Here is a 23,063-nt window from a genome sequence, read left to right as displayed (position 1 = left end):
ACAAGGGCTCCCGGAGGGGGCTCTCACCTGGGGTGGGGTCTGCGCTGGGTAGCTATGCCCTGGAAGTCTGTAGGTCTCTCCCCTGGGTGTCTATCGATCGCTGTAGCGCTGTTTACTGCCATTTCCTCTGCCTGTTTTCACTGTCTCATTGCATACAGTGCTCGGTGGCCATTTTTGGTGTGACCAGGGAGCAGCATGGTCTGGCTCCATTTTACTGTAGTCTGGCGGCCATTTTCCCTGTGATTATGTCCTTTCTACTGGATGCTCGGCGGCCATTTTGTTGAACCTTAAACACGTTCTTCATGTTCAGTGTTGTACAGTGGGGCTCAGCACAGCGCGTTTTTCTCTCACAAGCATCTGGGAGCTGACACAGGACACAGGCACACCTAGCTGGACAGTGCAGAACCCGGTCAGGGTGGTGAGTCCTGCGGTGTGAGCCCGTTAGCCTGCAGCAGTTAGGACAGTGATGGTCCCACCCTCCTAAGTCCCCAACAGGTGGCAGACAGGGTAGGGTCAGCATGGCTTGAGAAACTGGTGTTTCTTCCCCCGAAATCCAGGCAATTGCAACCGGTTCTCCTGCAGACAGTGCAGTTCCTCTGGATGCTTTGTTGGCGGTCCTTAATATGTTTGTTGCCAAGATGGAGGAGGTGCTTGTGCGCAAAGGTGGTAAAAAAAAGGGCCTCCGCCCCGTTCTCCGGGGAGAGCTCTGACGCAGACTCGGGCCCCGCTGAGGCTGGTGACCCCTGCTCTGTCATTTCAGATGATGCTGACCAGGATCGATCGGACAGTGAGGATGAGACCCCGTCCGGGTCCATGCGCGATAAAGCGGTTGTTGGAGCACTTATCACAGCTGTGTGTGATACCCTGAAAATTCAGGAGACAGCAGATCCCTCTGCTGATGTAGTGGTCCCTTTTGGGTCCCGTAAGCCAGCCCGTATACCCTAAGGTGTTTCTGTATCTGACTTATTTCCATAAGTTCATATACAACGAATGGGGTTGACTGCAGCGGACCTTTTCGGTCCCCAGATACATGGCGGTGTGTTACCCCTTTGAGGAGAGCCTTCTCAAAAAATGGTCAGCTCCTCCAGTTGTGGACCCCCCCAGTATCCAGGTTAAACAAAGTAACCACGATCCCGGAAGAGGGGACCCCTGCCTTTAAGGACCCCATGGACAGGAAGACCGAGGCAGTGGCCCGTTCTTTGTTTACGGTTGTGGGGTCAGCAATGCGACCAGTACTGGCATCCGCACTTGTGTCACAGACACTTACTGAGTGGGCAAAACTTTTGCACTGTGAATTGGGGAGGCAACAGGCTTCTCCTGTCTGTGTGGAACTCGCAGACCAGTTAGTGCAAGGCCTTAAGTACGTTTGTGACGTGGCCCTGGATACCCTCCCTCTGTTATCCAGGGCTTCAGTGACAGCAGTGGTGCTGAGGCGCCTGATTTGGCTAAAATGCTGGTTGGCTGACAAGGCATCTAAAAAAAGCCCGGACGGATTTACCCTTCCTTGGCGAGCGGCTCTTTGGAGCCTCGTTGGATGACATTATTAAAAATGCCACAGGTGGTAAGAGTACCCTACTCCCACAGGCCAGGAAGGCTAAGGAGCCACGCCGTAGGGAAGGGCCCTCATTTTCCGCTCACAAACAGCTTTTTCGTCCGCCCGGGGCTTCAGCTAAATGTCCCCAGCCCGACAGGATGACCTCTGAAGGACAAAAACGTCCCTGGAACCACAAGCCTGTGAACAAAAGTGCTACCGCAACCCCCCCCCCCCCACAACATGGGTGGGGGGTTGCCTTTGGGAGTTTGCAGCCCGGTGGGCCTCTCGGCTGTTCTGACCAATGGGTCTGTGATCTGATTTCCTCTGGCTACAAGATAGAGTTCCGCTCTTGGCCACCAAACAGATTCTTCCCCTCCAGCATACCTGTACTCCCCGGCTCGCAGGGAGGCCCTAATGGGGGCAGTAAGGGACCTGCTGAGTCTCGGGGTGATAGTACCTGTTCCGGAGCCGGAAAGATTCCAGGTGTTCTACTCCAATCTGTTTGGACGTACCCCTTCCTTTTTGGGGACTACAATCTTGGACCTAAAGGCCTTCAATTACTTTGTAAAAATACAGAGGTTCAGAATGGAATCAGTTCGCTCAGTAGTCGCTGCCCTCCCTCAAGGGGACTGTCTGGCATCTTTGGACATCCAGGATGCTTACCTGCACATACCCATATGCCTACGGCATCAGAAATTTCTGTGATTTTGCAGTTGGTGAAGCCCACTACCAGTTTGTGGCTCTCCGTTTTGGCTTGGCATCAGCCCCCCTGAGTATTTACCAAGGTAATGGCTCCTATTTTGGCGTTTGCTGTGACAACGCAGGATCATGATCGTAGGTTACCTAGACAATCTCCTCCTGAGAGCATCTTCTGCCTCAGAATTAGAGGAGGATGTGGCGATCACCACGCAGACCCTGCAGGAATTTGGGTGGCTGTTGAACCTAAAAAAGTCGGTGATTGTACCGACTCAGCACCTGGAGTACTTAGGCTTACTGCTGGACTCCATGGAAGCGAGAGTTTTTCTTGCTTCAGACAAGCTGCAGACTTAGCTATGGTAAACTGCTGATGAACCGCAGGTGGTCGTCGCTACGCTTCTGCATGCGAGTTCTGGGGCTCATGGTGGCCTCCTTCGAGGCAGTACTGTATGCCCAGTTTCACACCAGAGTCTTGCAGAAGGAGATCTTGATGAAATGGGACAAGTCTCCGTTATCCCTTGATCGGCAGATTCAGGTGAGCCAGTTGGTTAGGGACTCCCTGCTCTGGTGGCTGAGGTCCCCGGCACTTCAGTCCGGGAAGTCATTCCTACCTCTACTTTGGACAGTTATCACAATGGACGCCAGCCTAACCGGCTGGGGTGGAGTAATGGGAGTTCAGTCGACCCAGGGCCTCTGTCGGAGGAGGAATCCAAGTTGCCGATCAATGTGCTCGAGCTGCGTGTGATCAGGCTATGCCTCTTCACATGGTTAATAAGACTTCGAGGGCGTCCGATCAGGATCCAGTGAGACAACGCCACAGCTGTGGCATATGTCAATCACCAAGGAGGAACAAGAAGCTTGGCCGCCGCACGGGAGGTCGCTCGCATCCTTCAGTGGGCAGAGTGAATGTACCGGCCCTATCGGCCATTTACATCCTGGCAGTGGAGAACTGGCAGGCGGACTACCTAAGTTGCCAGATGCTGGACCCAGGAGAATGGGCGTTCCATCCGGAGGTGTTCAGGCTACTGTGCCTACGATGGGGCACTCAGACGTGGATCTTCTGGCCTCCCATCTCAGTCGGAAGGTGCCGAGATTCGTGTTCAGGACAAGCGATCCTTGGGAAGACGCGTCACGCGCTGGTGGCTCCATGGAGTCAGTACCAGCTGATGTATGCCTTTCCTCCACTAAAACTGTTACCACGTCTGCTCCACAGAGTGGAGGCTGAGGGCATTCCAGTAATACTGATTGCCCCAGATTGGCCCCAGCGTCCCTGGTACTCAGACCTAGTGTGCCTTGTGGCGGATGCCCCATGGCAACTGTCATTACGAGAGGACCTGCTTTCTCATGGTCCGATTCTCCATCCTGTTTTACCATCGCTGGTTTTAACGGCATGGCTATTGAGAGCCAAGTGTTGAGGAACCGGTGTCTTTCGGACTTGGTGATTCCAACTTTGCTGAGAGCACGGAAATCTTCTTCTCTGAAGATATATCATCGTACCTGGTAGGTCTACATCTCCACGTGTGAGGAGAAAGGATGGCGTCCGCGCTCCTATCCTATATCCAGGATCCTGCTGTTTTACAGCAAGGAGTAGACCAGAAGTTGGCTTTGAGCACCATTAGGACAAATATCACCTTTGACTGTCTTTTTTTTTTCAGCGACCCCTGGTGTCTCACTCTCTCTAGTGAGCACTTTTGTTCAAGGGGTCCGACATGTAGTTCCTCCGGTGTGTGTCCACCGTTACCCCCGTGGGATCTGAATCTGGTGTTATCGGTGCTTCAGAAACCGCCATTTGAAAATATCAGAGAGATCCCTCTGTTGACCCTTTCCCAGAAAGTGTTTTTTCTAGTGGCCCTTACATCGGCCAGGAGGGTTTCGGAACTGGCAGCCTTGTCTTGCAAGTCGCCCTATCTGGTTATCTACAAGGATAAGGTGGTGTTGCGTCCGCAACCTTCTTTTCTACCGAAGGTGGTTTTGCCGTTCCACATCATTGTTACCATCTCTGTGTCCTAAACCGATACATCCTAAAGAGGTTGCCCTCCATTTCCTGGACGTGGTCCAGGCTCTGAGGGTGTATTTGTCTGCTACGACTCCCTTTTTCGGAAGTCAGACTCACTGTTTGTTTCAGTGGCTGGTCCGAAAAAAGGCATGGTGGTCTTGTCGGCCACCATTTCCAGGTGGATCAGACAGATTGTAGTACAGGCCTGCGCCTTGAAGAGGCAGGTGCCCCTTTTTATGGTCACGGCCCACTCCACCAGGGCAGTTGGAACGTCTTGGGCCTTCCGACATCAAGCATCTGTCGCCCAAGTGTGTAAAGGAGCGACCTGGTTGTCTGTTCACACCTTTACAAAATTCTACAAGGTAGATGTCAGTGCATCGGCTGATGCCTGTTTTGGCCGCAAAGTTTTGCAAGCGGCTGTGTAATTTTGCAGTTGCACTTACATTTTTCTGATTTTTTTTTGACAAAAAAAGTTACTTTTATGTAAAATGCACTGTTGCATTTGTTACCGCAAGTTTGAGGCGGTTTGCAAGGTAGCGACTCCCAGATTGAGGAGCACTCTGTTTTTTTGTGGGTAAAAAGTTCTATGCTGTTCCCACACTGTTTTTGTGGATGAAGTTTTATACTGTTTCCCACATGCCATTGTGGGTGAAGTTTTTATGCTGTTTCCCACCCCTCGTTTTGGCACTGCTTGGGGACGTCCCAATGGTCTAAGAAAGGCGCTGTGTCAGTTGGTGAACGTAAGAGAAAATATGATTTTTTTTTTTGTACTCACCGTAAAATCCTTTTCTCTGTAGTTCCGACTGACACAGCACCCTCCCCTCCTATTTTTTACGTTTTGACCTACTGAGGCTGCAGGAGGCAGGCCGGGGGGTTGTTACCTAAGGGACCGCCCCCTGGGCGAAACTAGAAAGTCCTGTTTATAACATGTTCTGCCTAGTCCTCTCCAGAAGGTGGCGTGACAACCCGATGGTCTAAGACAGGAGCTGTGTCAGTGAACTACAGAGAAAGGGATTTTACGGTGAGTACAAAAAATCCTATTTTGTATTCACAGCCACAGCATCAACATATATGAAAGAAAGGAGACGCCTCATTGTAAGCATTAAACCATGTTTAATAATGGGATAATGCACTTACAGTAGCAGCAGTAAAGTACACAGAGTATAATCCAACTCATCCAAGCACAGCCACGAGTCACGGCGGGCAGGTGTGTGCGGTGACGTCGCTCAAACAGGCTCCACCTGACATGTCTCACCAAAGAAAGGGGGCTTATTTTTAACTATCTTAAATATACTGGTATACCTGAGATAACATTTGTTAAAGTGGAAAGTTCTCTTGAATAAACGTTCTGCACTGTAAATTAGCCGACGCTGTTTTGGGCATATTGTGATTAAATTACGAAAACTAGAAACTGTGTCACTGGGCTTATCTATGCTTGCCCCCAGAGGAACTTCAAACATGGACAATAGATGTTTTGACAATAATGTTTCAAATTAAATCTTAAGTTTTTTTTTTTTATGTCCAGTTATTGAACAAAAGTGTGGACATCCCTAACATTTTACAGTGTAAGGATGGAAGTATGAAAATGGCTACAGTAAAGGCTAACAAGAAGCACACCATAGCACAGTATTTATTTATTTTACCTGTCATGCTTTGCAGTGACTTGAACTCAAAAAGTTAAGATTTGCTATGTTGTAGGGAGCATCTAGAAATGTTTAATTGCACATAATTAATACCCTGAAATTTTTAATTTTGTTATAAATTCCTTCTGCAAAATAGCAGTGCATTTCCTGTGCCTATTGTGTCGTACAGGGTTATTTACGAAAGGCAGCTCCACTTTGTAGATCTGAAATGAGTGGAAGCTCTGCTGATTTTATCATCCAATCATGCACAAGCTAAAATGCTGTTTTTTATTTTCCTTGCATGTCCCCCTCGGATCTACAGCGACTTTACTTCCAAGTGCACTTGCAGTGCAAAGGGGATTGTCCTTTAGTAAATAATCCCCTAAGTCTACATCAACCTTTTTCAACCAGGGTGCCTTGAGATTTCCTTGGGAGTACCTTGGTAAAATGCTTAAAAATGTGATCAAAAATTGTATACAAGCCAGCAGGTGGATGCAGCCTGCCTTTTAGTTGCACAAAGCCATGGGTTTTCATTATGCACAATTATGATTTTCTAGACACTGGCATCCTAACAACCAATGACGTCATCGGTTGATAAGCAGGGTGTCTGTTGCCTCCACAGCATCCTTGTTTGACCTTCCTGTGCCCTTCTCCCTCAGCGCTGGGATGAAATTAGCTGACTGATGGAGAAAAATTGGGGGAGAAGAGAAACATTGGAATTTGAGTCGGTACCAGTCTGCAAAAAGTGTATATGCTTTGGAAGAATAAATCCCCTCCAATGTTGGGTGACCTACTTGTGGATGGCGCTGCGTTATGTAAAACTATTTAAATATATATATATTTTTTTACATTTTAGAATGGGGTGCCTTGAGTCTGTACATAATTTTAAAGGGTGCCTCGGCTGAAAAAAGGTTGAGAAACACTGGTCTACATCTTCAGTGTAAGATTCTGGCTCTGACTTCTAGCTTCAGGAGGACTGGAGTGAGATTTTAGAGTGAGATGGGTGATACATCTTCATTTTTTCTTTCAAAATAAATTAAATTAAATTAAGTATATAAAAAACAGACTTTGTAAAAACAAAAACAAACAAAAAAAAAACCCCACAGACTTCATTTGAGGATGTAGGTATAAAATTATTTTGAAACTGTAAACCATGGGGCTATTGATTATCACTGACCGTAATAAAGCAGTACAAACTATTGTAAAGTGAACAAAAAATCGAATAATAAAGACATAGTTACACATATCAAAGTGTATGTCTGCATATTTTATAGATCACTACTAGAAGACTGTTCTTTAGCCCTGGTTCACATTGCAGCGATTTGGCATGCAATTTGACATGTCAAATCGCGTGCCAAATCGGCAGCTAGTACCGGCAATGGCACATTCTGAATCAGTGCGACGCTGCATTTATATTCCCAAAAGTAGTTTGGCAGCTTCGGGGTGTGATTTCTATAGACATCTTTGCAGAAGCCCGCACAGATGTCTCTGAAATCGCCCCCCAAGTCGTGACTGACATGCGGCAATGAAATCTTTTGAGTTTAGCTGAACTTGCTTGCTTTCATTAACACTGTCAGTGTGAACCTGGGCTTACAGAAACTTTTAGGGCCAGTTCACACCACATGTAGTCCAATGTGTTTTTTTTTTTCTGAATCAAAAATGCATGGACAGTAGGTTATATGGTTTTCAATGGCATAGTTCACACCAGTGCTTGCAGTTTCAGTGCGCTCCAGAAAAAAAATAGAACATGCTGGATTTTTCCTGCACTGGACTGTACTGGAACGCAGTAAAACGCACTGGAACACACATGTCCTTTACGTAAAATTTAAGAAAAAAGAGGAGGAAAAAAAGCATCCAAAAGTCACCGGAACGCATCTAAAATGCATCTGGAACATATCCGGGCTGTGTTTCTATGGTGCGAACTGGCCCTTAGGGTGAAACATGCAATATTTTCCAGCTTTTGCTCCCTCTTCCCCCTATACCCCCCTCCCTGTTACAGCAGGCTGCCCCTGCTGTCACTTTTTCTCTCTATAGCTTCTGTCCTGTGAATGAATAAACTATGAGCAGCAGATGGACTTGTACATAGTTTGTGCTGATCGGCGCTCCTGCATTTCATTCACACTGCATATAGACCTGCAAGTAACAGTCAATGCAGGGGTACGGTAACGGCTGTAGGGAGTGTGTATGTAAGGCTGATGTTGTACCCATGATCTGATCACGGGTGCAATACTTTGCAGTCTTCTGTTTTACAAAATAATAAATGCACATTTTTTTTTTTACATGCAAACATATGTGCATTTCTACTCCGTAGACTAGGACATGTAAATGGCTTCTGCTGTTGAACATGTCAAACTATGTCATAGGTGTACCCTATTTTTAAATGTTTATTTTTTAAAACGATTATTCTAAAATTGTGCAAAAGTGAAATAAAACATCCAATTTAAAAACTTGCATATTAAAAAGTGCAAATAACACTGACCTAACCACTAGTTTCCCTTTAAAAATAATGTTTTGCAATGTTTTGCTGGCCTTTTCAATGTCCATTTCCTATTTTGTAGCAAAACTTTTTTCTTTGCCTTTTCTTCTAGATGGCTTTAATATCTGCAGTTTGCTGTTCATTGGTCAATTCACCAGCTTTCTCGGAACCCTCAGATCTGACCAGGGCTGACATTCAGACCTTGTGTGAAGATATAGCAAGAACGGACCCAGAGTTTGTTCTGAAGGTAAGAATATCAGCAAAAGGTATAAGGACTTGTTCACACAAGTACACGGTGCGGAAAACCCATGTTCCATGCATGTTTCAACAACCCACGTTCAAAATGCACTGCACATGCAATCTGCAGCGGGTGTCAGTTTTAACATTAGGACACCCCAAACACATGTTGAAAATGCAGTGCATTTTCCTGCACCAGATTGCATGGTACAGTAGTACCATGCAATCTGGTTGCTAGGAATTTTTAAAGTAGCGCATGCACTATTTTTTGATGTGGTCCAGCATGATTTCAGCTCATTCAGATGAAACTGAAATTGCACTGCACTCTGATCGCATGTGACTCACACAGGAATGCACACTGCTTTCTTGTTCAATTCATGGTGTGAACTGGCCCTGAATACGTATGTATTTATTGATTATATCCATAAATTAGGCCAAATATTTTTGTTAAATTTGGGAAACTGCTATCCAGTTTGATGCATAAGGCATTCTTAAAGTGGTTGTTAACACAAATTGTTAAATCACTGGCAGCCCCTCTATTATAGATAGACATGCCGCACTGTATAAGTCTCTTATAAAAAAACGAGGCATGTAAATACCTTTTTTAGAGTAATCTTCAGGCCGGTCACATGACTCATGGCCGCTGTAAACTTTCGATACATGTATACTGCAGGAGGGGCTGAGATCTCCCTCTGGCATCAGCCAGGGAAGTCACATGGCCGATTCGCCCCTCCTGCATTTGCCCTGGAAACTGACTGAGAGTCATGGGACCAGCCTGAATATCTCTCTAAAAAGATATTTACATGCCTCGTTTTTATAAAAGATGTATACAGTGTGGTATGCCTATCTATAATAGAGGGGCTGCCAGTGACCATTGTATAATTTTTAATTTTTACTAATGGTGGGGTGCGCGCAAAGGAAACGCACACACGGAGCTGACAGGCAGGGAGGGGGAAAGAGGAGATTTGAGGAGAGTTGCGGATGACAGAGGGACGATAACCAGCTCTGGTTATCGTGGTCAGCATAGAGAGGGGGACACAGGAAGTGGCAGGATCAGCCAGGTTTATTACAGTTTAGAGAGGGGCAGATTACACAGCAGAAGCACTGTGCTGTCTAATGTGCTTTAAGGGAACAGGATCTCTTTTATTTATTTTTATTATTTTAGGTTAACAATGCTTTTCCTTTTCCTTTTACATGTACTTTGTTTGCACTGTAGATTGCATTGTATACTCGTCAGGAACTCAATATTCGTAGTACTGCAAACTTCCTGCTGGCTGTGGCTGCATTCCTGCCGGCCTGTCGCCCACATCTGCGCAGGTATTTTTCCCCTTCTGTTCAGCTTCCCAGTGATTGGATGGAAGTACCACGATTGTATCAGGTATGTCCCTAATGTAGTTCTTAGCTCTTATTTATATAAGCCTATATTGTATTTTTATAATATCAATATAATAACTACTCAGACTTTATAATGCTTGTTCTTAAACCTAATATAATGGTGCTTGTTGAACTATTCGCTAATCAAGCTTTTTTTTTGTTGCCAGTAACTGTCCTACTATGTAACTGTCTGGAATTGACGTTTTGGTGGGTTTAACATTATTTTTGTGTTATTTTTTACTTAGAGTCTGACAGGGAAGGGAGATAACCTGGCTTCCCTGCCCTATTGCCTCCGCCGAGCTCTAACACTCAAGTTCAAAGAATTTAGTGAATTTCAGCTGGCAAAATACAATACACGTGTACAAAGAGGGAAGCATGATGCCAAGAAAGAGAAAGAAGTCAAAGTAAGAATGCTGTTTTTGGAAACTTGTACAGCTTCTTAGCGTGACAACATATATACTGGATGTTTTAAGTTGCATGTACATTTTCTGTGAAGGTGTGTTCTTGCTGCAAATATTTTGCTGGGGAAACAGACGTTAAAGATATGGAAGGTACTTTAACCACTTGCCGCCCGCCCTATTACAAATTGACGGCGGCAAAGTGGTTTCATTATCCTAACCGGACGTCATATGACGTGATTAGGATAATGAGCCGCTGCGCGCCCCCGGGGGCGCGCATCGCGGCGATCGTTGTTGCGGGGTGTCAGTCTGACACCCGGCAACTACGATCTCGGTAAAGAGTCTCCGACGGAGACTCTTTACCATGTGATCAGCCGTGTCCAATCACGGCTGATCACAGTGTAAATGGGAAGAGCCGGTGATCGGCTTTCCCTCACTCGCGTCTGTCAGACGCGAGTAGTGGAGAGCCGATCGGCTGCTCCTCTGACAGGGGGGGGTCTGTGCTGATCGATTATCAGCACAGCCCCCCCGAGGATGCCCACACTGGACCACCAGGGACACCACTAGACCACCAGGGAAAAGGTAATAAAAATCCATAATCCTCCCTAGACCACCAGGGTGCCAGTCAGCACAATGGGTGCCAATCAGTGCCCATAATGGATGCCAATCAGTGGCCACAATGGGCATCACTGATTGGCATGCATTATTGTTTGGCACTGATTGGCATCCATTACTATAACACCGATGCCGCCTATGAGTGCCCACCTGTGCCGCCTATGAGTGCCCACCTGTGCCGCCTGAGTGCCCACCTGTGCCGCCTATGAGTGCCCACCTGTGCCGCCTATGAGTGCCCACCTGTGCCGCCTATGAGTGCCCACCTGTGCCGCCTATGAGTGCCCACCTGTGCCGCCTATGAGTGCCCACCTGTGCCGCCTATGAGTGCCCACCTGTGCCGCCTATCCATGCCCACCTGTGCCGCCTATCTATGCCCACCTGTGCCGCCTATCCATGCCCACCTGTGCTGCCTATCCATGCCCATCCGTGCCGCCCATCCGTGCCAGCTATCAGTGCCAATTTGTGCCACCTATCAGTGTCCGTCCGTGTCGCCCATCCGTGTCGCCCATCCGTGTCGCCCATCCGTGTCGCTCATCAGTGCCGCCTATCAGTGCCACTTCATTGGTGCCACATTGGTGCCCATCAGTGCCACCTTATCAGTGCCCATCAGTGTAGCCCCATCAGTGCCCATCAGTGAAGGAGAAAACATACTTATTTACAAAGTTTTGAAACTGAAACAAAAAAAAACATTTTTTTTTTCAAAATTTTCGGTATTTTTTTATTTGTAGCGCAAAAAATAAAAACCGTAGAGGTGATCAAATACCACCAAAAGAAAGCTCTATTTGTGGGAAAAAAATGATAAAAATTTAATTTGGGTACAGTGTAGCATGACCGCGCAATTGTCATTCAAAGTGCGACAGCGCTGAAAGCTCAAAATTGGTCTGGGCAGGAAGGTGTTTAAGTGCCCTGTATTGAAGTGGTTAAAAGTGTAATACTACCTGAAACTATGTACCCACAAGAACTAGGCTATACTTGCCCTTGTTGAGGTGGATATATTTCCAACAAATGGCACATAGAGGTCATTATATGTGTTTACCCACTTTCTCTTATGTTGGCTAAATTTAAGAAATAAAAAATAAATCGTAAGACAAAAGGTAGAAATGCCACACAACGGAACCCAGCCACTATATAGAAAGGTAGAGATGTGGATTATCATAGGGAACTATTAAGCCCCGTAGGCAGGGCTAAACATGTCAGAGGAGCATATCCATGGGGAGGTTAGGTTAAAATTGTATCTTCACCTTTTCTCTATAGTGGTCAGTTTCTGGTGTGTAGCATTTTTACCTTTTTTTTTTTTTTCTAGTTTTTCTTAGTTTTATCTGTCAGCTAGCCCGAATGAGATTTGTTTGAACATTGGAACCTGATCTGTACTTTTTAATTGCAGGGTAAAGTTTTGCAGTGCTTTGAGCGGTGCCCTTAGTTTTTTGTATATGGGTCACATTAAATAAAAAATAAAAACTTCTCTTTTTTTCAGGTTCATAAAGCCCTGAAATTTGGTAGAAAATTAAGAGCGGTGGAGTCCTCCTTAAAGCTTCTGCAGAAACAGGTTGGTTCTTCCACAGCACATTACCATGTATGAACTGAGATTCAATGTTGACAAATCTAAAGTTATGCACTTCGGGGCTAGGAATATTCATGCATCATAAATACTAGGTGAAAACAACTGGGGGAATCAATGGTGAAGGATCTGGATCAGGATAAGCTTAATGGGGTTGCAAACCTTTTATGTTTTTTCACCTTAATGCGTCCTGTGCATTAAGTTGAAAAAACTTCTGACACTGACTGGCCCCCCAGCCGCCCTGTTTTAATCACACAAGCCCTTCAATTCCTCGGCGGAGACATGCTCTTCCTCTCTGCCCAGGGTTCTTGGCTCTTGATTGGCTAGATTAATAGCAGTGCTGCCATTGGCTCACGCTCCTGTCAATCAAATCCATTGATGCGGGGATGGGGCCGAGTCCAGCATTCTGTGTCTATAGACGCAAATGCTGGACTCGGGAGAATGCCCGCAATGGCAGGAAATGCAAAGTAGCGGTTCCTAAAGCAAGCAAAATCCTTTCTTGTATTAAGAGTGGTATAGACTCCAGAGAGAGAGAGAGAGAGAGAATTTTTGCCCCTGTTCAAATCATTAGTAAGGCATCATCTGGAATATGCAGTTCAGTTTTGGGCACCAGTTCTCAAAAAGGATATCGGAGAACTGGAGAGAGTGCAGAAAAGGGCAACCAAACTGATAAGAGGCATGGAGGAGCTCGGCTATGAGGAAAGATTAGAGGAACTGAATTTATTCTCTTGAGAAGACTAGATTAAGGGGAGATCTGATCAACATGTATAAAGACATAAGTGGTCCATATAGTGAACTTGGTATTGAGTTATTCACTTTAAGGTCATCACAGAGGACAATGGGGCACTCTTTATATCTGGAGGAAGAGAGACTTAATCACCAAATATGGAAAGGCTTCTTTACAGGAAGAGCTGTAAAAATGCGGAATAGACTCCCTCAAGAGGTGGTTCTGTCCAGCTCAATAGATTGCTTTAAAAAGGCCTGGATTTTTTCCTAAATGTGCATAATATAAATTAATACTAACATTTATAGGTAAAGTTGATCCAGGGGATATTTGCTTACTAATTTTTCTGCTGCTGGAGCAAATTGGATCATGCTTTGCTGGTTTTGTTTTGCCTTCCTCTGGATCAAATATGGGTAGGATTGTGTATATAGGATTGCCATTTTTTTCCCCTTTTTATTGGTTGAATTAGATGGACTTGTCTCTTTTTTTTTTTTTTTTTTAACCATACTAACTTTGTAACTGTGTTAACACAATTATATATCTAAAGATGCATACTGTGAATAAGTTGTGTCCGTTTTCAACCTGATCAGGCAGATTCTGCTTCTGATGAGAAGAAAAAGAAGAAAAAAGATAAATTCTCTTTGAAGAGTTTGATTCAGAGATTACATATATCCAAACCAGCTTATCATGTCATGAGCCTGCTTGGTTGCAGGTCAGCAGTTTTTCTTCTGTTTTTAAAAATCATTTTGTAATTCATTTATATCACTCATTTTAATTCAACATATCTCTTCTTTATTGTGTGGACAGGTATCCTAAAGACTTGACATCCTTCTCACGTAGTGGTCTTGAGGGTCCCTGGCAGTCACATTTGTCAGGGCAAAGAATGAAGCTTAAACAGCCAGAGACCTGGGAAAGAGAACTGAGCCAGAAAGGCAACAGTGGCCCTGTATGGGAGAGTCTGCTAGGTAAGTAACACACAAAAAAGTAAAGTATTGCAGACAGGGGCAGAGACAGAGTAAAGTGATTTTCAATTAAAATATAATAATAATGTTATACATGCCTACCCCATGCAGTTGCACAGAGCAGCCCAGATCCCCCTCTTCTCAGGTCTCTGGCTAGAGCTCCTGGCCCTTCCCTCCTGTTGAGTGCCCCCACAGCAAGCAGCTTGCTATGGGGGCACCCGAGCCGAGCTGCAGCTCCGTGTATCTATTCAGACACAGAGCTGTGGTTTGGCCCTGCCCCCTCTCTCCTGATTGGCTAACTCAGTTTGACAGCAGCGGGAGGCAATGGATGGCGCTGCTATGTCTCAGCCAATCATAAGAGAGAGTCCTGGATGGCTGAGGCACTCGTGGACATCTCTGGATAGTGACGGAGCTCAGGTAAGTATTAGGGGGCCTGAGGTGGGCTGCTGCACACAGAAGGCTTTTTATCTTAATGCATAGAAAGCATTAAGATAAAAACCTTCTGCCATTACAACACCTTTAAAGTGGTTGTACACCCTGTACAACAACTTTTACCTACAGATAAGCCTATATTAAGGCTTACCTGTAGGTGCTGGAAATATCTACAATATCTACAAAAAAGCCATGCGCCAATGTCTACGGCGCATGCACACTTTAAAAAGGGCAGATCCTGCCATTTCTAAAGGGGTCATACCGTGGCTGGCAGCTCCCGTGCACATGCGACGTCATGCGACTACGGCCAGTCACAGAGTGACTGGTCCAAGTTCGCGGCCCTGGAAGGAAGAAGGGTAAAGATGGATGTTCGCTGCTAGTGGGGACAGCGCTGACATTGCAGGCTTCGGTTTCAGGTAAGTGACACATAATGGGCTACTATGCAATGCATAGTAGCCCATTATGCTTTACCTTTGCAGGGAAATAAAGAGGAAGTAAAATCCATACACTAGCAGATTTCGAAGCAACATTTGTATGAATTATTCATATGAGCATTCAAAAATTCTTAAAGCACATTTTTTGATGTGAAGAATGTCCTTTGAAAGTACTTCAAAACATGTTTGCTGATAAAATTCAATTTTGGAGTAATTGAATTTTTCTGAATGGAAAACTACATTCACTGTTTGAAATGTTTGTTCAAAAAAAAAATGTTTCCGTCCTGCTTCTTCGAATTTTATTATCATTACAGTCAAAATCAAACATTGATTTTACCTTTAAACATTAGAAAATTGAACAAACTTTATAAAAAATAAAAAGTTTTAAATTAACTTATACTAGTGTACAGCCAAAGCTTGTTTGGCTGTACTTCTTCTATGGACCACAGGAGTACAGTTCATTTTGCACTCCTGTGACCCGTTTTCAGCGAGAGTGGGCTGAAGTCTGCTTTCTGCTGACAGCACAGAAGTCGGTCCAGGCTCCCTGGCCTGACACCCGGATCAGGCTTTCGGCCAGCCGCTGGGAGCCTAACCTGGCCGCCCCCACCCCCTCCACAGTCAAGCGCTCCAGTGAGCAAAGAGGGAGCAGAGCAGAGAGCTTAGACTGACAATCACCAGCTCTGCTCACGGAGCTGTGAGAACTGGGTGATTGGCGGTGTTCCATCGCTTGGTTCTCCGTTTTAGAGGCACAGGGGACAGATGCAGCATTGGACCGATGCTGCATTCACCTAGTTAAGTAGGATTTTTAAAAGAAGCAAAAAAAAATAAACACTTTTTTTTGGCAGACTAAAATTAGTTGTCTCTTTTCCCCATCCCTTATGCCGTTTACCCACGGTCGGATTTTCCCATGGGAAATGTATGCTCCATCGGAAAATTGTTGTTGGACTTTCCGCCAGCAGGTTCTCAAATTTTCCGCCAACAAAACTTTGTTGTCGGAAAGTCCGATCGTGTGTACATAAGTCAGTCGCACAAGCTCAGAATCAAGCAGAAGGAGCCACTCTGGCTATTGAACTTCATTTTTCTCGGCTCGTCGTACGTGTTGTATGTCGCCGCGTTCCCACGTTCGTAATTGTTGGCCAACATTTGTGTGACCGTGTGTATGCAAGACAAGTTTGAGCCAACATCCTTTGAACAAAAATCCACGATTTTGTTGGCGGAAAGTCCGATCATGTGTATGGGGCATTAGACTGACATCGGTAAGGATTGCAGAGGCAGGCGCACAACTTTTTTACCTGTTGTGCTATCTCCTAGGTTTACTACAAGAGTATGAAGGCATGAAGTTTGTAGCTGGGCCCCCTGGACATCCACCAGGCCAAAAGGATTCTGTTTAGTTGACTTGTGGGTGATCAGGCTCTGAGAAATACCATCTTCCTCATTCGGGATATGTAGATTTTAAAAGAGCACAAGATTCAGGTTATGTTTAGGAGCCTTAGAATAAGTTTGGAAATGTTGATCCAGTAGCCTATTGCTGTTTTGTTTAGTGCTGGGGGTCATGGAATCACATGCATATAGTGCAATAATAGCAAATCTACTAATGTAGTAGAAACCTCTTCAAACAGTAAACAAAAGCAAAAGTTGATTTCCTATAGGGATGCAGGATTGTAATATAGTTTTTTGGCTTATCTGTAATGTATGTCAGCCATTACCGTGTAGAAATCCTAACTGGTTTTATACCTACATGACACTTTATTACACCAATACACTAATAAGATACAAATTTGCAAGATTTAGGGATGGTGTTGTTTTGTTTTATGTTTAGGGTTTAAAATAATAAAAAAAAAAAAAATCGAGGTTGGGTGAGTTACAGCTAGCCATGGTTTTAGTTTCCTTCATATTGCTCTTTCCCTTCTCATACAGACAACCGTAAAGTTCCATTCATGGCTTTATTGAGGAATCTAAGAAATATGATAAGAGCAGGTATTACTAAGAAGCATCACATGGCAGTGAATGCGCGGCTAACCAATCAGGTATTATTCTATCTCAATCTTTCATTTTGATGTGCTCATTTGTAAGTATATATGCTCTGTAATCTTAAACTTTTTACCTTTTAAAGGGCAAAAATATACAAGCCTATGAAACATAACAAGTCTAAATAGTTACCAAAAATACCAAGTAGCTAGTGTAATCAGGATATAACAAATCAGAACAGCTTACATAAATATAAATTAAACTCAAAATAACAAATTTTATTTTTATTATTAGTATTTCGGCATCAACCTTTTTTCCCCAGCGCCTTACAATATAAAGGAAGACACTATAGTTACAATTCAAGATAAGAGGGTTAGAAGGGCTCTGCTCATGAGAGCTTACTATCTAAAAGGGAAGGACAAATGATTTGAGGTTATAACCCTGTGGGGATAAGTTGATGGAGAAAGTAAAAGTCCATTTGTTAGGCAGGGTGGGGATAAGCTTCTCTGAAGAGATGAGTTTTCAGGGATTGCCTAAAGCAGACAGAGTAGGGTTACAAATTTGATGTACAGACTCGGGTAGGGGGTTCCAGAGGAGGGGAGGGGGTCTGGAGAAGTTCTGGAGGTGATGAGGTTGCAAGAGAGCAGGAAGTCTTGGAAGATGAGACGAGGACGATTCAGGTGACGTCTTGAGACAAGACTGGCGATGTTGCTTGGAGAGTTGTGGATGGCTTTGTATGTTTTTAGTAGTTTCAATTTGGGAGTGTGGAAGCCTGTGGAGAGATTCGCAGAGAGATCCATTTCTAACAGACCGGACCATTTGTGCCAACAATATCATCTGAACTTCAAAGATCTAGGCCAGAATCATGGTTATTAGAAACACAAAAAGGGGAGTATGCTATATTTGATTTGTTTAACCACTACAATACAGGGCACTTTATCCCCTTCCTTCCCAGCCCAATTTTCAGCTTTCATCGCTCTCGCACTTTCAATGACAATTGTGCGGTCATGCTACACTGTACCCAAATTTACATTTTTATCATTTTGTTCGCACAAATAGAGCTTTATTTTGGTGGTATTTATTCACGACTCTGTTTTTAATTTTTTGCGATATAAGCACAAAAAAAGCGGAAATTTGGAAAAAAAACAATATTTTCTTTTTTCTATTTTAAAAGAAATCCAATAAAATCAAATCTTGTCATAAATTTAAGCCAAAATGTATTCTGCTACATGTTTTTGGTAAAAAAAATTCCGTTAAGTGTATAATAATTGGTTTGTGTGATCACGGACATATGTACACAAATGATCATGTACATATGTGTGCAGATAATCATTGGAACATGATTTTAGTGGGACATATGTGGGGGACATGTGTTTTTTTTATTTGGGGACATGTCTTTTTATTATTTGGGGACATGTGTGTTTTGGTGACATGTGTATTGTGGTGACATGTGTGTTTACACTGTGTGGTGATGTGTGTTTATACTAGACTGGTGATCAGTTAGTAAAAAGTTGTAAAAACAGCTCATACTCACTGATCACCAGCCGGCTGCAGCGATCTGCTCTCCTCTCCTCAGCGATGACTTCTGTGTGAGGAGAGGAGTAGCCGATTGCCTAGCAACCAGCTGTTTCTTTACATCACATGACAGCCGTGATTGGACACGGCCATCATGTGATCAGGAGGGCCAATCGCAGAGCCCTCCTGCTGATCCAAGATGCGCAATGTCCGGGTGACACGAGCACATCGGGATCGCGCCGCTGCACGGGCACGCGCGATCCCCCTCCTTCTGAAGGACGTTCCTGAACGTCCTATCAGAAGTTGACGGCTCCCCGGCCGTATATGTACATTGGCCAGGTAGGAAGTGGTTAAGCACTTACCGACCACCCTATAGCAGTTTTACTGCTAAAGGGCGGCAGCTGTGTGCTGTGTATATATACATGATCCCGCACTTCCGCCTGCGCCGCTTCTGCTGTGATTATTCATAGCAAAAGCCGATCTGTGGATGCTGGGCACTGGATGTCTGTCAACACCTACTGATCTTTGGGCAGAGACTCAGAACAGAGCTTTGCCTATATAAACAAGGCAGAGTTCCATTTTGACAAGGGAAGGGGTGACTTCTGTGTTCCTGCAAAGCAGGGATTCAAATTCATCTCTTCCCCCTAGAAAAAGCAGCACACACGGTAAACCCAAACACTGGCTAGGCACACTGTTAACCCTTTGATTGCCCTAGATGTTTAACCCCTTCACAGCCAGTGTCATTAGTACAGTGACCGTGCAAATTTTTAGCACTGATCCCTGTATTAGTGTGACTGGTTACCTCAAAGTGTCAGTGTCTGATTGTTTGCCGCAATGTTGCAGTCCTGCTATTAGTCGCTGGTTGCCGCCATTACTAGTATAAAGAATAAATAAATGAAAATTCCAGTATATATCCCATAGTTTGTAGACGCTGTAACGTTCGTGTAAACCAATCAATATACGCTTATTGGGATTTGTAGCAGAATACATATTGACCTAAATTCATGAAGGAATTAGATTTTTTTTTTTTTGTGTGTTTTATAGCAGAAAGCAAAAAAATTATAATTTCTTTTTAAATTGTTGGTCTTTTTTTGTTTTTGTAGTGCAAACAATAAAAAATGCAGTGGTGCTCAAATACCACCAAAAGAGCTCTATTTGTGGGGAAAAAAAATTCCATAATTTTTTTTTTTGGGGTACAGCGTTGCATGATCGCACAATTGTCAGTTAAAATAGCGCAGTGCCATGTCGCAAAAAGTGGCCTGGTCAAGAAAGGGGGGGTAAATATTCCAGAGGTCAAGTGGTTAAGATGTTACCTTTGTGAGACACCAGGTTTGAAAACTATCATGAGATTGTATTGTTGGTGGTGTATGTCTACCTGCAACCATCGTGTAAACATGTTTTTACATTTGGTGTGTTTGTTTAGCAAGCTGTGATCCAAAGCCGACTTTTCCCATTCCGTTTCCTTTCTGCATACAAAGTTATTCAAGATCTGGAGCGTCAATTTGAAAGTGCAGGTGGGATGTTTATATCTATTTGATATATAACTGCACAGACTGAAATTTACTAGTCTTGTACTTTTATCATTTTCATGTGTATATTGCTAGCATTTCTAGAACTTTACCCTTTGGATTTCCAGCTGTAAATCAAAACACAGAATGAGTGATAGTACACACACATAAAGGAGGAGAAGCTTTTCTGATGATAAAAACTATTAAAGTTGTCCTTTTGAGGGCAGTGAAAGTTATTTTAATGTGAGGTATTGCAAATAAATGTAAGTTTTAAAAGGCACAGTGGCTTTTCTTGGCTGAAATGGCATTGTGACTGGATTGTGCTCTAAGCTCCAGGGAAAGTTGGCTATAAAAGCTAATATTGTTGGGGTGTTTTCTTATCTTTGCCCACAAAGTTGTTACATACTTTTCATTATATGGTTTTGCTAATGCTTGGAAGAAATTTTTAGCTTTGTATGGAGTGGAGAAGACTTGACATTTTTCAGTTCTTTTACTTCTTGTTACCCCATCACTGTTATTTTCAATGTCTTCCTGTCCCATTGACAACAGGGCAAGAAATGGGGGGAGGGGTTGTCATTGTGGCAGGAATTCACAGTTCTACGTTTACCCCAGTCTACTAAAAATCTATCTTTGTTGAAGTAAGCCATCACTGCCTTCCCTGATGAGAAGTGAGGGAGGATCTTACTAACAAGGATACAGACAGCAATAAAACACCAACAGAGGCTCTAACCTTTACTGACCTGTCTAAAGCTAAATTTAAATGTTTTGGCTGGAGTTAGGGTTAATAGAGCTTAGTAAATCTTTCAACAACCCCTCACAGGAGACCCATTCCCCTCCAATGCTGTCCTCCTCCAACGTATATTTCGCCGGGAAGGAAAGACTATTCCAGCGATTGCACGGAACCGTTTCAAACGGCATGAACTCAGAGCAAGTTTGGCTGTTCCCATTGTTCATCAACTGCTAAAAAGAGAGAAAGAGGCAATCAGAAAAGCCAGGTGAGGAAAATAAAGCAATTGCCAGAAAAAGTGAATTAAGTTTGTGATATTTACTGTTTCTTTTGCTTATTTATGATACAGAATAATAATGTTTGATGAGGATATCCTTCAGAGCTATAAGAAATCACTGGAGGAATCTATTCGGATATCGGCCCATTACAACATCCCTCCCATTCCTGGGCGTACTGTCATCCTGATGCATGTTGGTAGTAGCATGTATGCACCATGCCATGGAGCAAAAGAACTTGCTGTTTCCACAACTTCTGCTGCCTTTAGAAGTTCACCAACAGTAAGTTGCATCACACATTAAAATTACTTCTGTGGAACTCTTGTTAAAATTATACTTATGCAAATACAATGTTTGGCCAACATATGAGGGCTTCTGGTTGTTTCCATATGATGGAACTCTTAAAATAACAATTTGTTTCCTGATATGCAAATCCACTGTTTGAGATATGTGCCGCAAATTCCCTAATAATAAGTACATATAACACAGTCTATGTATATTGCAAACGCATTGGGCAATACAGACTTGCCCAGACTTTTAAGCTGGACTTTTGTTGAAAATCATTGCAATTGTCAAAGTAGTTCTAGCTGATTCAGCCAAAAAAAAGTTTCCTGCTCTTTGTTGCAGTTTCCAGCAAAAAATACCTTCCATAGGGATGAATGATAATGCGTGTAAAATGTGAAAAAAAAACATATCTAAAATGGGGAGAATTGAAATGGCTTTCATCATCACCATCATCCTCATCACTGTGGTAGCTAATCTACCCAGTCTCAAGTGCCTAGTCTATGAGTCTCTACATGTAATACAATTTCAAAATATAGAAAAGCATACGTTTTTATAATGTGAAATTGACATCATGTTTACTTTAACTAGATCTAAAAGCAAGAACAAAAATGGAATATACTGCAGCTTACCAGTCCTTAGATGTGGAGTTTGCAGTTATTGCCATTTTTAAACTACGAACATTTTAGCAATACATATAATACCTTTTTGATCTGGCTAGAAATTTAGTGTCCTTTAAAACTTCCTATGAATTGAACTGAAAGCACAATGTTGTCTTCCTTCCAAACAATCTTCTTTAAACTAAAAAATCCTCCATCCTGAATGTAATCGGGAAGAGTTTAAATCAGAAGAGTAGCCAAGGAGGAAGAATGCTCCTTCCATAAATACAGTACAGTGAGAGCATTGTCACTAGGAGTGGAAGAGTGTTATTTTCAGGATTACCTAGTAATAATCGTGTAAAAAAGAAAACGAATGCAATCGCCACATCTAAGGATTGGTAAACTGCACCACATTACATTTTTTGTTTTAGGCTTTAGATATGCCTGAATAAAAACATTGCAAAAAAATTCTTAAAATGTTCCCTCATGAAAATCAACGTTACCTTCTTTTAAACCCTTCCCGCTGACCGCATACACATATGTGGTCTCGCGGAAGTGGGCTTTTTTCAGTGAGTCCGCATATATGTGTATCCCCTTTTGTGCTGGGAGCATCGGGTCTTGTACTAACGATCGGGACCTGGGACTTTCAGTTCTGGGTCACCTGACCGCGGTGATAGCCTCTGATTGGCTATCACAGTGATCAGTCACTTTCAGCCCACCCCTGTATTTACTTCCTCTTTTGAATGAAGAGAAAGATACATTGTATCCTCCTCCTTTTTTGCAGCAGAGGAAAATGTAAACAAACCAAAGTGTGTAAAAGGATAAAAATATCAAAAAAAGATTAAAAATAAAGAATAAAAAAATAACAAGATCAAGGTTTTCCAGAGTTAGAGTCTGAGGTCATGGGCAGCATATTTTGGAGAGAATTTAAAAAAACATTTATTTTTAAAATTGGCGTCAGTGTGTTTTAGGCAGGATAAAAGAAAAGCAAAATGCGCACTATTGTTACTAGGGGTGCGCATCTTCACTGGCCTCGCGATTTGATACTATTATCCGGTCCATGATTCGATTCCGCAATGCATCACGATTACTGCGCACGGTTTTCATCCAAAAAATTCAAGTAGTCAGAAG

General features: G+C 43.5%; 1 protein-coding gene across 1 annotated transcript in view; it reads left to right on the top strand.

Moving 5' to 3' along the window:
* Nucleotides 1-23,063, top strand: part of TEP1 (telomerase associated protein 1) — a 161,551-nt gene that overhangs the window by 14,855 nt on the left and 123,633 nt on the right. The window contains exons 4-13 of the mRNA XM_077461156.1: nucleotides 8,437-8,571; nucleotides 9,778-9,939; nucleotides 10,181-10,339; nucleotides 12,423-12,494; nucleotides 13,821-13,942; nucleotides 14,038-14,195; nucleotides 16,976-17,085; nucleotides 19,965-20,055; nucleotides 20,870-21,044; nucleotides 21,126-21,333. Of these exons, the coding sequence (XP_077317282.1) occupies nucleotides 8,437-8,571; nucleotides 9,778-9,939; nucleotides 10,181-10,339; nucleotides 12,423-12,494; nucleotides 13,821-13,942; nucleotides 14,038-14,195; nucleotides 16,976-17,085; nucleotides 19,965-20,055; nucleotides 20,870-21,044; nucleotides 21,126-21,333 (1,392 nt within the window). The remainder of the gene's footprint in view (nucleotides 1-8,436; nucleotides 8,572-9,777; nucleotides 9,940-10,180; nucleotides 10,340-12,422; nucleotides 12,495-13,820; nucleotides 13,943-14,037; nucleotides 14,196-16,975; nucleotides 17,086-19,964; nucleotides 20,056-20,869; nucleotides 21,045-21,125; nucleotides 21,334-23,063) is intronic.

This window comes from Lithobates pipiens, unplaced genomic scaffold (assembly GCF_037356315.1).
Source record: "Lithobates pipiens isolate NorthernLeopardFrog02 unplaced genomic scaffold, aLitPip1_a1.2 Scaffold_3, whole genome shotgun sequence".
Classification (NCBI taxonomy): domain Eukaryota; kingdom Metazoa; phylum Chordata; class Amphibia; order Anura; family Ranidae; genus Lithobates; species Lithobates pipiens.
The sequence above is the reverse complement of the archived record's forward strand: the minus strand, read 5'-3'. Positions and strand labels throughout refer to the sequence as shown.